This window comes from Limanda limanda, chromosome 12 (assembly GCF_963576545.1).
Source record: "Limanda limanda chromosome 12, fLimLim1.1, whole genome shotgun sequence".
In the NCBI taxonomy this organism is placed as follows: domain Eukaryota; kingdom Metazoa; phylum Chordata; class Actinopteri; order Pleuronectiformes; family Pleuronectidae; genus Limanda; species Limanda limanda.
Genome location: NC_083647.1, coordinates 22,409,307 through 22,424,812, shown reverse-complemented (window position 1 = coordinate 22,424,812; position 15,506 = coordinate 22,409,307). Strand labels below are relative to the sequence as shown.

At 45.1% G+C, this 15,506-nt stretch overlaps 1 protein-coding gene across 8 annotated transcripts in view; it reads right to left on the bottom strand.

The window, feature by feature from the left end:
* The window catches only part of slc8a3 (solute carrier family 8 member 3), an 85,875-nt gene extending 83,341 nt beyond the window's left edge, over positions 1-2,534 (bottom strand). For 4 of the 8 annotated variants that reach the window (XM_061082946.1, XM_061082949.1, XM_061082943.1 and 1 more), the window contains exon 1: positions 883-2,534. In XM_061082946.1, coding sequence (XP_060938929.1) covers positions 883-2,462 — 1,580 coding nt within the window. In that variant the 5' untranslated portion in view covers positions 2,463-2,534. The remainder of the gene's footprint in view (positions 1-882) is intronic. The other 4 variants (XM_061082942.1, XM_061082941.1, XM_061082944.1 and 1 more) reach the window with 1 other exon arrangement.
* Positions 2,535-15,506: the final 12,972 nt, after the last annotated feature.

Here is a 15,506-nt window from a genome sequence, read left to right as displayed (position 1 = left end):
GACAACACTGACAAAACAGGCCCACTCAGTTGTAACAGCTGTTATTGCGGTGCGGTATTATACACAGATAGTACAGCTGACGAGGCTGATACACATATTCAAATAGAACGTCACTACTACTCGAGCTTTTGAATCACGGCTGCACCCGAAAGGCGTCAAAGCTCCAGTCACGTAACTCATTTTGACTCAGTCTACCCACGAATGTAAAAAACGACATAAGCACGAACCTGAGCCTGTTGTAATTCCCCCTCTTCTCTCATATTTTGCATGTGTTCTTCCCTTCAGCTTTATTTCCTTTATTTCAGTGGAAGGAGACATGAGACGCCGGCAATTAAAGAACGACACGAAAGCAGCAGGGATTGTAGGAGAGGGTTAGTTAAGGACTTCCTGTCTCCACGCTTGTGTGACGAATCCCAAAAGTGGAATCCCTGTTACATGCGACACACGCGGGACTGCTACCAAAGCACTCTGATGCAGAATCTCTTGACAGGAAAACAAGGGGATGTAGAGTGGCATGCTCAGATATACTGTCTGACTGTGTAAAGAGAGAGAGAGAGAGAGAGAGAGAGAGAAAGCATTTCAAATCCAAAGAGCGATACGAGCTGACAGCCCACGAACAGGTTACCAAACTGTTTTATGAATTAAATGTCAAGAAGCAAATACGACAACATGTTTGTTTCAGCTGAACCACTTTGAAGTTCAGGATCATATCATATCTACAGAAGCTACTGTTTCTTAACGGGGTTACATCATCAAACTGTGATGCTAAATCTAAACACACATATCAATGGGAATACAAAGAAAGTAGCTTATTTATGACTCATTTCAATAACACCTTGATGAAAAGCCACAACCATGAGAGAAACAGAGATGCAGTCTTACCACGTCTCGTCGTTTTTGAACTCCAGCTCCCCGTACGTGTCTTCGAAGTCCTCGCCGCCTCCTTTGGCGAGACCCTCCACGGTGCGATAAGGCACAATGATCGTCCCCCTCGCTCCGGAGGTCCTCAGCACTTTCAGTTCCATAATGCCGATGCTTTCACTGATGTGCACCGAGCTGCTCTCGAAGGTGAAGATGCCCGAGTGGTCGTCGTCCAGGATGGTCACAGTGGCCACGGTGGGGAAGCCCAGCATGGCCTTCGGGTAGGGGAGACTGTTGGGGGACAGCAGCTCGTCCTCCGTCTCCAGGACACGCAAATTACCGAGGCGCACAAAAAAGTGCTCGTCCTCTTCAAAGATGTCGTCGTCTATGATGCCGATGCTTATTTCCTTGAACATCTCCCCTGGTTTGAATACCATTGTGCCCTCTGAGAACTCGTAGTCTGCCCCGGCGTTGGCTGACCCGTCCTCGGTCTTGTAATCCACGTAGATGGTCTTGTTGATGTCGCCGCCCTTTCTGGTGATGGTCAGAATGGCGGCGCCACAGTTCTCGAGGCACTGGTAGACGGCCGGGTCGAAGGCGATCCGGGACACGTACTCGTCTGGCTCCTCCACGTGCACCTCCTGCACACTGGTGCACCTCTTCGCCTGTTCCGCGACGTGCTTCTTCAGGATGTTTCCGGCGCCCGTCATCATGCGTGTGGCTTGGATGCGGTAGAAGGCGCGGCTCTTCTGCTGGTGCGACAGAGCGTAGTAGTTGGCCATCTCAACCAGCTGATCCATCTCTTTCTCTGGGTGCTTCTGCTTCAGATCTTTCAGGATGCGGATCATGTCTCGCCGGGACTCGTCCACCTCTTTACCCTCGATCAAACCGATCATATTGCTCACCGCACCGCCGTCTATGTAGTGAGAGTTGACCATCTTGCCGTCCATCTCGATCCCCTTAGAGCGCTCCGCCTCCGTCTCGATGATGACCGCCCTGTGTTTGTCAGTGCGATACTTCTTGTGCATAAACCTAAAGAAGAGCAGCCGTCTGTCCGCCACCCAGGCGAGGAGGACACATATGGGGAAGAAAGCCAGTGTGAGTAGACCCTCCCACACCTGGACTACATTGGGAGAAAACACAGCCAGTATCATGTAGAGCCAGATGTAAGCGAAGATACTCCAGCCGGCAGTGACGAAGAAAACCCGGAGGTGTTTGACCTTGCGTACTTCTCCTTGGGGAATGACGGACACACAGAGGCCGATGATGACAAACATGTTGAACGCTGCGCTGCCAACAATGGTGGCAGGCCCGAGCTCGCCAGATTCGAAATTATGTCCACAGACCTCAATGACCGAGAGCATAATCTCAGGGGCGGAAGATCCTAAGGCCATGAGGGTGAGGTTGGAGACCGTTTCATTCCACACCCGGATCGTAGTGGTTGTGGTTTCCCCGTTGGGCCGTTTGATGACCACTTCCCTCTCCTGGGACGTGATAACCTCGATGGCTGCCATGAAGCGGTCGGCGATGATGGACACTCCAAGAAACATGTAGATCATGGCCACAAAATACACAATGACCCGTGCGATCTTGTCCCCCATGGAGGGATCCTCTGGATACCATATGGGCAGGATGATCCCCTCGTGGCACTTGGAGTTCCCCCCGCAGGTTCGATTGCTGGGGCTGATCGTAGGACTGGGAGTCGTCTCTGCCTCCGTGCAAAGGAAGGCGACAGCCACCGAGACCAGCCCCAACCATAGGGAGGCCGAGGACCCTGGCTTCACGGGCCTTGACCCCTCCATGCACCCTGCTACGTCTCAAGGGTCCTAACCACACTGACAGTCCCCCTGGGATCCAGCACTGGGCTGTGTTCTGCTCCACTCACCACCTGAGAGAACAGACGGAAACAACAGAGAGGATGTAAATGTTATATTTCATCTTTATTATAAAGCTAGATGGGAAAGCAGTGATAAAACAACTGTATCATGTTTTCTTATTAGACCAATTAATGCATATATTGCTTTTTAAATATTACTTAATACATTACTCATTAACACAGAGTACAATGCATTCATTAAGTCACATAATAAGTCATTGATGAATGCAATCACATAATGGAATTGTTACCCAACCTTAGGGTATTATCACATTGTTTTAATCCCAAATTTCAAGTGTGTAAGACTGTGTTTACATTTCCCAGGGAAAAACAGACTGTGTTTTGATTGATTGATTGATTGAATATTTATTTAAGCCTCGGAAGACACATTGAGGGATAGGACCCAGATTTACAATGGTGCCGAGGGTACAATAAAAAAGTTGATACATTAAAAGTGAATACATTGAATAAATAGGAATGAAATAAATATGCATATATATATACACAGTAATACAGGTATAAAACAATTCGTCAATAATATACTATGGCCAAGTCAACTAGCAGTTACAGTCATTGCAGGAGAAGTCAGCTGCACATGAGACCAGACTCGAGAACTCCGTCAATGAAACAAATGAGCGCAACTTTAAAGATTTTTGGACCTCATTCCAAATGTAGGGTGCTTTATAACAGAAAGCTGTCAGAAGCAAAAAAAGAGAAATGTCTCAGTTTTCTATGAGTTCCCAGAATGAAATGATCCCTCCTATCGTTCAGTTCCTGCCTCTTACTTTAGAAACAGCAGAGTCATGAGAGCTTTTCTGTTATCGAAGACAACCGGGTACCTTCTCCGACACTTTTCAGGTCCGTATTTCACAAAGCAGATAACTTTAGTTTAATAAAATCCTAGCCTGCGGGCTCATTTGCAATCATGAGGTTTATTTTCAGTTAAGATGTGGATATGTGCGTGATTGTCTTAAATCTCAGGGGGTAACAAACCGCTCGGAACCAAACCGCTCGCTCAGCAGGCCTGTGATGTTGCCAAACTAAGCACTGTCCAAAATGTCGCATTGGCAAAAAAAATCAGCAGAGGAGAGGCAGGAGATCGTCAAGAGGCAAAACTGAAACAAAGGGTTCAGACGTCCCGTCCACATTCATCATACTGAGCCCTCAATACACACTTACCCACTTCTGCAAGAGAGAGAAGCGTTACAACATCAATGCAGACGTTTCCCAAATTCATAAAAGCTCCGGCCGAGCATCTCACGACTTATCTCATGAGATATGACTTTAGAATTCTTTTGATGTTAACAGCTGGGGCCGAAGGCAGCAGGAGCATGACAAACACCCGAACCAGCCCAGAGTTAGACGGCGTATCTCAGGGGTTTTATTGTTGAGGCTCCTTTTTTTTAAATGGTGTCTGACTATTTAGTGGTTCATGACATTGGGCCGGGCCACTCTGCAGCCTCCACCACACCTTGGGGCCCGTGAGGCAACCACGCTGTTAAGTCTGAATTCAAATTATCTCTTCAGACAGTGTGAGTTAATCACTCTGTCCTGAATTCACTGGAGGGTGACGTTTCTTTTATTACCCTCACACTTGTTTCCCTTTACTTTTGTTGAGAGGAAGAATGTGTATTGTTTTTACATTTTGCCCCCAAAACTGCATTCTTGTGTTCTGATTCCTGGTTAAAAGGTTGATTACCATCCAGTATGCACAAATGGCACTTGGGATAAAAGCCTCCATTAAATTCTGTGTAAAGCAGTTCTTTTGGTATTCTTAAGACCTAAAATAACACTTATGGAAATTATATCTCACATCCAGACAGACCAGCGGTGAGTTTGAAAAGCTGAAAGTGTTTTCAGTTGAGATGTGAATAGTCAAACAAGAGCTGCTTGAAGAACTAACACCTATTTAAATATTGTCTCTGGAGCCTCAGCAGTGTCAACACACGGAAGTCAAAAAGATTTCCATCAATGTCTTAGGCTTTATATATTATAATATAATGATTCAAAACAGTTTTTAGAGGTAATATAAAATATAAATGGAGGATAGGAAGCCTCAGTGTGAAATTAAATTCCTCACATGTTAAAAAGATGATTACAGAGCATCACGCTGATCTGGGGGACGGAAACGGGGACGTCCACAAGTGGCAGCAGAGTCGGAGACAAGACACTTAAATTGAACTGAGTCAGCAGAGCCATTAATATGGACAGGGGCCAGCTACGTGATCCCTGTGAGAACCACCGGAGCCGAGCACAAACAGAAACCACAGACAGAAAACTGAGGTACAGAGTTGGAACCTAATGACCTGCTGCACCTTTTTAGTAGAATTTGTTTTATCGGAGGATGGAAGGGGATGAAGAAGAGCCAAATGTTCCCCGTCAACCTGCTCTGGATAAACAGAGGTACAACAAAATGGCAAACAATCCAAATTCCCACGAAACCAAGAGCAAACTAAAGGAGTGACACGGAGAACTAAGGAGGTCAAAGAGTAACTGGACGGGGAGAGAAAGTTCCTCCTGCTGGTTCCTCTTAGATTCACACATTTCACAAGCTGAATGAAATCATACTTCAAATTAAAGTGCTCGTTGCACATTCCCAGTTCTCTGAAAATATGTTCCAGATAATAAACATATATTGAACTATCCTGAGTAGTAGATTGAATGATTTTAAAGATATGTGATGTGCATGTACAAACTTTTACTGTTATGTCATTACCAAAATCATTCTGCAACATACTACCTCACAAAAACTACCTACCACTTTGTTGTTTCACATTAAAGTTATGTGTGAACATACCTTGTTGAATTTAAGTTGAAAAAATTGTGTGTTAACATTGGAAGTTATTTTGTTTAGGTTCATCCAACTATCTTCTTATTTCAGTGAACCAATCCATCGTCAAGCTTCATTTCACAGCACCTCAATAACTCAGCCTCCATAACCTAGTTGAAATTATGTTTATATACTCCTAATATGCAATCGTAAATTTCAAAGAAAGCATAACACTTCCCAGATAATGCCTTTATTTCCTAAGGTATTATCTAAGCAGTGCAGCCTGTGACTGATTGGACATATTTTCCTCTCGGGGGAGTGAACCATATGCGGACGCTGCTGATGCCAACCGGCTCCACAAACCCGTTCAGACCATGTGCTCGGCTCGGCTCGTCTGATGCTGACACCAGCTCGAGTTCACACAAAGAAGCCAAAGACAGTCGCCAGATTCATTCAAGTACCAGTGTCCCACTTAGACCCAGTGAGCCTCTAAATACTCCTGGTCCCTGATGAGTAAAAAACACTTTGATTTCATCTTTTCTTTGCTCTACACAGCTCACAGTTACATATTTTGGGAAGATAATAATAAAGTCGATAGGCAATTTTTCACTGGACACTGTCGCATCAGGTTAACGTGTGTGTGCTTCATCATCGTGGCATGAAAGGTCAATCCTCAAAATAAATTTGCACCTCGTATAACCAAGGAAAATAAACAACTTCAACATGATGGCATTAGCTCTGCGTGTTTTAAAGTGAGGAGGTGCTGTCAAATGCTTCTGTGATCCAGTCGCAGCTCAGTCTTAGTATTCACATGTTATTTACAAGTGTAAACACCGTCTTAAGCTGGATCTATCATCCACACGAGGGGTTAACAGTAACCGTGTTTACATTCTTTCATTACCTCCTCCAAGGATGTTGTCTTCAACCGTCTGTTGGTTTGTTTGCTCATTTTTTCACCAGGTTTACATAAAAAGCACTGAACCAACTGGCGCCACTGGTGGAAGATAATGGGACAGGTAGAACCGATAGAATCTCTTTTACTGCCATTGCGAATCAGAGCATTTTCCAAAACTTTTCTCAGTGTCCCAGGAAAACATTTGATGCTGAAAATCTGACAATTAGGACTATTTGTCCTTGAAATGATAAGGAACTGAAGTTCGTTTCAGAAAACTTTTTTACTGTCTCATTACTGAGAAGACAACCGAGAGTTTTCACTCTGAACAAACTGTGCCGCCATCAGAAACATGTCGGGGACAACACGACTTACCCGGTTCCCACCTGGTGTCTTAATTGACCCCATAGTTCCCACGTGTATTTAAATATTTGAAGGGACACACGTCATCTACAGCCTCCGCACATGGACCCCGAAGGCAAAACACAGAATAAATCCAGCTTTAGTGAAGCTTCCAAAATGCTACGCCCTCAATTTGTATAATGCAATTACATAGAGTCCTTCACTGAACTGGTAAAAGCCTGCGTCTTAAAAAAATCCACACCCACAATACACAGCACAATCCAAAACCCTAAAACACATTATACAACAGTTTTCAAAGTAAAATTGAGTAAAGAAAACTGGAATATTATATAAATCCTGGTTATACAGCAAATAGGGAGTGAATGGTTGATTTATTCATTGATTGACTGAGAAATCAATTAAAAGCCACAAACATAATCTCAGTCAGTGATGTAAAGGATTATATTAAAGCACTCACACTGTAGGTGAGTGACCTCGCAGTGATTTCAAATTAATTTTCTATTTCAGTATAAATAGCACTAGGAGCTGTTTGGTGGTTTGATTTCTCCACGTGTTTCACCATTAGAACCATGAACTCCACATGAGGAACTAGAATAGACCAACACTGGGATTTAAACTGTTCAGATAGAGCTTCCAAAAAGTTTTAAAATCAACTGTAAAGACTAAATAGTTTGCAAAAACTCTGCAGGAACTCAGGAGCCATATTCCAACTGACTTATGTAAATGAAGGTTGAGCTTTGACGTAATATAATCCATCCGTCACTGACCTCTTCAACTACAAACAGAGGAGGGTGAACTCATTTAAACTCAATTTACTCAACGTTTAAACACTTTTTCTTCTTTTGCAAAGGACAAAGAAGTCAGTGATATTCACCGAAACAAAATATCCTGAATATTTGATTTAATAGAGCAACCTCATAACATATAAGATAACGTAAGTTGACGGCTGAGGATGGCAAAGTATCTTATGGAAACCTTGGGTGAAGGAGCTGGTCGCTATATGAAAATGTTATGATGAAGGGATGTATCCAGAATTAACTGCTCATTTTATACAACAATAACTATGCACCAGTATAAGAATGACAAAAACCCAATTCCAACATTTACAGTAGTTTTATATCATGATTTTGATGATGCTGTTAATATACTGTTATATATCAATATACTGAATCTCCCAGGTCATCAACACATTTACCCAATTATAATGAATAAATGGGCTTTAAAGAAGGTACGAATATTTCCGCTGCACCTACAAGTATTTTGTTGAAGATCTTAACTTTAAACATTCACACTAAAATATATAAATTCTGTGTTTCTCAAAAATTATATTCCTGTCAAGGGGAAAAAGCATGAGGATGCTGATCAGAGGATATTTATTTGCTCAATTTAAGTCAAGTTAAGTTAATTCAGTCCTTCTTACAAGCTTTATCCTGGGAGGATGGATTTCTAGTGAATATAAACTTCAGCAAAATCAAGAATTTAGCCGAAATAAAAGAGCACCAACAACTATAACTTGACAGTCCTTAAAGATAAAGCAGTTTCTATCGTTATACGATGAGCAGATTAATCGATTATGAAACGTCTGCAGAAATTAGGCGACTATAATGACGATAGATTTTTCAAGTTGTCTGGTTCCAGCTCCCGATTCAAAAAGGAAATATTAATCTTGTGATATTAAACTGAAGTACGATGATGGCTGATTTGCAGTTGGGGCAGTTGAAAGTGTCTGAATATCTCTTCTGGAGAAATTATGATTTTGATATATTTTGGATTATTTCCTGGACCAAAAAACCTCTAGTACTTCTTCAAACATCATCAACAGCCGTAATCAGTCCAACTCCAAGTGACTCACACCTCTAAGATCGTTGATTTCATCATTGTTATCTTCATATCTGATTTAATGCACCTTTATGGGATCCCCCTGCGTGTGTGTGCGTGTGTGTGTGTGTGTGTGTGTGTGTGTGTGTGTGTGTGTGTGTGTGTGTGTGTGTGTGTGTGTGTGTGTGTGTGTGTGTGTGTGTGTGTGTGTGTGTGTGTGTGTGTGTGTGTGTGTTTGTGTGTGTGTGTGTCCTGAGCTGTGCCCCCAGCAGGGACAGTTACACTGGGAGCAATGGGCGGCTGCTCTGCTCTCAGATCTCTTTCACTCTCCCTATTTCGGGACGAGGCTCTGGTTTAAGGAGGCTATTTGAGATGCATGGACTCAGCAGAGCTTCAGCTGTTGCTTATTAATCATCTTAAGGCTGCTTCACTCACTGTACAGAAGTCAGTGGGGGGGGGGGGGGGAATACCTGCTGGAGCACCCATAGGCCCGCACCACTCACTTACATGTAAGGTGCGTGTGCAGGCCTGTGCGTAAAGACGCTTTTATTTGGTCTAATGGGGGATAAATCCACGAGTTGACCACAGGAAGCAGTAGCGTGAGGCCAACCACAATAAAAGCACGAAATAGATTTAACCTATAAAGACTCTGTATAGTCTTCAGCCAATCAGCAGCAGCAGCAGCACCGGCTGTGACAACCGGTATCTGTTAGTTGCGTTGACACCCGCCAATTATTTTAATGGCACACCCATTAGACGGTATCACGAATCCATCTCAGCCCCGGTGCCATGGATCCTATCTGCACAGTGATGGGTGGTAGTGGTGTTGGGGGGGGGTTCTCCACCGTGCATCACATCGCGATTTAATTACAAACAACATTAAAAAAACCGGTTTTGCATCGTGCGTGATTCCTTACCTGGATCCGGGCTCCTGCGGGACTCTGTGGCTCCGGTGTGTTATTATTATTATTGGGGGTTTTCCTCGGGTTGTGGATTCTCCTTAGTCCAACGGGAGCAACCCCCCCACCCCACCCCCCAAAATAAAAATTAAAAAAAAAAAAATCCCTCCGGTGCCGCCGCCGCTGTTCCGTCCTCCTGCACCGGGGGGAGGGGGGAGGCACGCTGGGTACCGGCGATGGGAATCCGACCAGGAGCTCAGAGGTGATCTCCTTCCGTCCTCTCCTCCCCAGATCCTCCCTGTCTGACGGACTGACCGGGTCGCAGAGCTGTCAATGGCGAGGGGGGGAGGGAGGGAGGGAGGAGAGCAGAGGGTGAGGAGGAGGAGGAGGAGGAGGAGGAGGAGGGGGTTGGTATTTTAAGGTTGCACCCTCGCTGGAGATGGATCTTCGCTGGATCTCTCCCTCCTCCTGCAAGCCGTGAATCAGCGCTCTCCTCCTCCGCCTCTCTCCGCTGCCATGGTGCAGGGAATGTGATGATGCTCCTGCTCCTGCTCCTGCTCCTGCTCCTGCTCCTGCTCCTGCTCCTGCTCCTGCTCCTGCTCCTGCTCCTGCTCCTGCAGCCGATGCGCGCAGCTTGTGCGTCAAGCGTCTAAGTTGCCGGCTGCTGGAGTTTGCTCATCACCGGAGCAGCTCCGTCTCCTATGCACCTCCTTCATCTGTGAGCTGTCATCCCGGGGAAACGATCATTGATGTCAGGCCTCCTCTTCCTCCTCTTCTTCTCTTCTCCTCTTCTTCTTCCTCTTCTTCCTCTTCTTCTTCCTCCTCCTATTCCTCTTCTCCTCACGCGGAGGAGGTGTGAAATGGTTGCGCCCTGCACAGCCCTCCACCCCCCATTTGTAAAAGTCACACACTCACACACACACACACACACACACACACACACACACACACACACACACACACACACACACACACACACACACACACTCACACACACACACACACACACACAGGCTGGGGTATAGGCGCGCAGCTACGTCACCATCAGCTGAGAGAAGAAGCCTGCAACAAAAAAACAAAAAAGCATGAACATCATCCAGGCCCTCAGAAACCATGACAACTGTTCCCACAGGGAGGGAGGGACCCAGAGGAGGGGGGGTTGTCAGGAGGAAGAGAGACTGTAATTAAAGCATCACTTGTTTTTTCACCTCTTTAAAGGGATAGTTCACCCAAATATGAAAATGAACTCCCTTTAAACTCTGTATGTCTGCAGCAATAAGACACAATTTGCCCACGTGCTACAGAAAACATTTTATAACATATAGGACAAGGTCGTGCGTTTGAAGGTCTTCTGCATTAGTTAAGTTGCCGTGTGTTAGCAGATGTTAGCGACCACCATCAGCTGTGTCCGAAAGCAATAAATAATCACATAGTGTGTTTGCAATTTTGTAGGTCTGTCTCAATGTTTTTTGTTTCCCTCATTGCATCGTGAGAAGCAGGAACAGTTCGACCAGTCGTGCAAACATGCAGAGCATCACAGCACCAACTGAGGAGAACAAGTTTATTTCTACATTTCAAGATCATCATTAGGGTTGCAAAATTCCGGGAATATTCAAAGTTGGAAACTTTCCATGGGAATAAACGGGAATATACGAGAATATACGGGAATTAATGGGAATTAACAGGAATAAACTGGAAATTTTGTGGTAAATTTATACTAACTGTATTTACCTTGTCATATACAGACATAAATATACACATTTTGTTTTGTTATATGCTGATTTGAGCCCTGAGGAAACTTTGGGCACTTGACTATATGCTTCTGCATCGTTGTGTCATTCTTAACATAGGTCTTTGCACAGTATTTGCAAATGTACACAGCCTTTCCTTCTACATTCTACACACATATATCATCGAAACTTACCTGACTAGTCCTGCACACTACAGCAGGCCTCAGTAGCCCTGCAACCCTAATCATCATTCAACATTTCTTTGTGTCTAAAAGTATTGATGCAGAGCTTCTGATTCAGGAGCAGCACTAACATCTCCCCTGGTAGACCCACACAGTCTCCATCCATGGGAGCAGAGTCACCTTCAAGTCTTTAGTTAGTATGTCAACCTTTTGGGAAATACACTAGTTCCCCTTTTTATGCAGACCCTTAGAAAAACACTCTTGCCTGATCATTAAATATGTAGCTACAGCCAGTTAGCTTAGCACAAAGACTGAAACTAAACTCGCTTGAATTTTCCTGTTGATGTGAACGTATGTGAAAGGCAAACTGCGGAAAACTCAGGATCCAATTTCTCAGACATTTTCCAGTGTTCTTTTCTGAAAACACCTTAGGTGACTTGTTATTTCTTGTTTATAATGTGTAAATGAACCAACCAGTTAGATATATATATATATATTTGTTTTTTATTAAACAATATGTTTATTAGTTTTTTTCAGGTAATTAAGTACAAACAAACAAATACTAGGAGTAAGTAAGAAATTATGCCAAAATGAAAGGAAAAGAGAAAGAAAGAAAAAAGCGTCAATTGAAATCAAATCAAATAAAGGCATAAAAACAGAACAAAAAAAAACAAACAAACAAAACTAACAAACAGGGCGTACAACTCAAGACACTGAAATGTATTGATGCATGTGACGGTGCGCATGGCGACCATCACAGCAGTAATACACTGTCCCGTTTACACGTGTAATCTTTACAAATGTTATCTGTGTGTGTTGCATGTCTGTTGTCCGGGTCCGTAGACCCTGTTTATGTTTGTTAACCCGTCCATTTTTCATCCAAACTTTTCCGGGTATTTTTCCAGCCATATGGAATTTATTGTATAAGCTGTTAAAGCTTCGGGGATGGCCTTGCCTGTGACACCCCTGCGTATGATGCTATGTTGGTTTGTTCCAATTGTAAGGGGCGTGGTTAGGTCCCATTTAAGCCTGTCTGTTCATTGAGTCTGTGGGCTGGACATGGGAAGACGTAAGTCTGGGGGCTGCTGATGGAAGGACGTAAGTCTAAGAGCTCTCCCTAGAAGCGTTTCCTTAGAAGTATATTGTTATTGTAATTATTTGTTTGGGCCAATGTGCCAATTTATTTTCTTATTTGCAAGTGTTTTTTCGCTCTTTTGTTTTATTTTATATAGGGCTGGGCAAGTTAACTCGTTTTAATCGAGTTAAGTCAAGTGATGAGTTAACTCGATTGTTTATCCGCCAATTATTTTCTTTTTTCCTGTTCTGCAGCATTATTTTATTTTTTCCTGTTCTGCAGCAGTCAGCAACAGACTTTCACAAAATAAAAGCCTGACTTTCACAATAAAACAATAAATAATCAAACCTGAGTGAATGCGAGATAAAATAATTAATCGAGTTAACTCATCACTTGAGTTAACTCGAGTGAGTTAACTCCATTGAAACGAGTCAACTTGCCCAGCCCTAATTTTATATTTACCTTGATAATTCTGCCTTGTCGGCCTTATATTTGGGACAATAAAAATTCCCATCTTACACTTTCATCTCCAAGTCCTCCTGAGAGTTTTTTCCACCGAGCTCAGCCGCTCATATACATCCTACCTTTAACAATGCATCACTAGTACTAGTACACAAAATACATCAAATCAGTCAGATATTTTTAACCGAAAATATCAAACCACCCTGATGGGAGGCTCCTTGCTCAGCTCAGGCTCGTCCTCACCATCGAGCCACGCCCCTTCTTGCAGTTGCATTGCACAAGCCAATAATCTTCTCCCCCAGTTAGACGCATCACGAGCCAGCAGATAACGAGCCTCACCGGGCGCCGGCTCCTCGATGCAACACGATCACACCGAGCCGCTGCTGACGAGACAGACGAAGCCCGGGAGACCAGGAGCAGAGCAGGAGGAGGTTGACAGAGACACCTCCTCTAATCACAGCATCACACAGGCCTGGAGCGCTATGTGAAAAACCCCCGAAAAGTCCCACAGCAAACAAAACTCTGTGTAAAATCAAGACAAGTATTAAAAAGTCATTTAAATTAATTAGCAATTAATCAACAAAAGAATTAGAATGAATCCAGCAGGAGCGACTCGGAGCAGCGGCGCTTTTCTTCGGGGAGAAAGTGAAATGCAAAGCAGGACAAAAACAAAATCAATCGGGTCCGATTTTAATTACAAAGTCCGACACTGAGGTGGAGAATCTTATTGGCCTGTTCGGATGAATTCAAATACCAAATTCAAAAGCAATCATTTCCTAAATGGACGATGAGCCAATCTGGTCAGGAAGCCCCCCCCCACCTCCATCCTCCATCCTCCATCCTCCATCCTCCATCCTCCATCCTCCATCCTCCATCCTCCATCCTCCATTCTTCGTTCTTCATCCTTCATCCTCCATGTTCCATCCTCCATCCTCCATCCTCCATCCTCCATCCTCCATCCTCCATTCTTCATTCTTCATTCTTCATCCTTCATCCTTCATCCTCCGTCCTCCGTCCTCCGTCCTCCGTCCTCCGTCCTTCGTCCTTCGTCCTCCGTCCTTCGTCCTCAGTCCTCCGTCCTTCGTCCTTCGTCCTCAGTCCTCCGTCCTCCGTCCTCCGTCCTCCGTCCTTTGTCCTCAGTCCTCCGTCCTCCATCCTCCATCCTCCATCCTCCATCCTCCATCCTCCATCCTCCATCCTCCATCCTCCATCCTCCATTCTTCATTCTTCATTCTTCATTCTTCATCCTTCATCCTCCATCCTCCGTCCTCTGTCCTCCGTCCTTCGTCCTCCGTCCTTCGTCCTCAGTCCTCCGTCCCTTCGTCCTTCGTCCTTCGTCCTCAGTCCTCCGTCCTCCATCCTCCATCCTCAATCCTCCATCCTCCATCCTCCATCCTCCATCCTCCATCCTCCATCCTCCATCCTTCATCCTCCATCCTCCATCCTCAATCCTCCATCCTCCATCCTTCATCCTTCATTCTCCATCCTCCATCCTCCATCCTCCATCCTCCATCCTCCATCCTCCATCCTCCATCCTCCATCCTCCATCCTCCATCCTCCATCCTCCATCCTCCATCCTTCATCCTTCATTTTCAATCCTCCATCCTCCATCCTCCATCCTCCATCCTCCATCCTCCATCCTCCATCCTCCATCCTCCATCCTCCATCCTCCATCCTCCATCCTCCATCCTCCATCCTCCATCCTCCATCCTCCATTCTCCCTCCTCCATCCTCCATCCTCCATCCTCCATCCTCCATCCTCCATCCTCAATCCTCCATCCTCAGTCATCCATCCTCCCTCCTCCATCCTCCATCCTCCCTCCTCCATCTTCCATCCTCCATTCTCCATCCTCCATCCTCCCTCCTCCATCCTCCCTCCTCCATTCTCCCTCCTCCATCCTCCATCCTCCCTCCTCAATCCTCCCTCCTCCATTCTCCCTCCTCCATCCTCCATCCTCCATCCTCCATCCTCCATCCTCCATTCCTCCATCCTCCATCCTCCATCCTCCATTCCTCCATCCTCCATCCTCCATCCTCCATCCTCCATCCTCCATCCTCCACTCCATGTATTGCTGTAATTAGTATGGAGATTATGGTTGGACGTGTTTTTAATGAAGTTCTCTTATCTGCAGGGGGAGGGTGGAGGCAGAACATAGACAGAACAGCCCGGTGTTCAGGCTCTTTAATGCACCTGCAGCCGGGGTGCAGCAGCGGGGGGGAATTCAATGCCTGCTCTTGCCACTCTCCTCAAAGTGGTGGATGTGTTCAGTGATGATTAATGGATTATACTTGTAATCAAAACACCAGGCCGGCTCACACTTCCCATTGAGAGGGGCAGCGCTCACAGGGCGGGGGGGCTGGACGGCCGCGGCCCTGAGACCGACTGGTGGAGTCGATCCTCTGAAGGTGAAGCTCCTTCACCTGCTCCTTCCTGTTCTCCCTCACCGACGACAGCTCAGGCCCTGGATCAGTTCCATTAAAAGGTCTTGCAGCAGAAAAATCTGGAGCAGGGAACGAAACAGTGGAGCACAAGAGAATAGTGAGAGAGAGAGAGAATAGTGAGAGAGAGAGAGAGAGA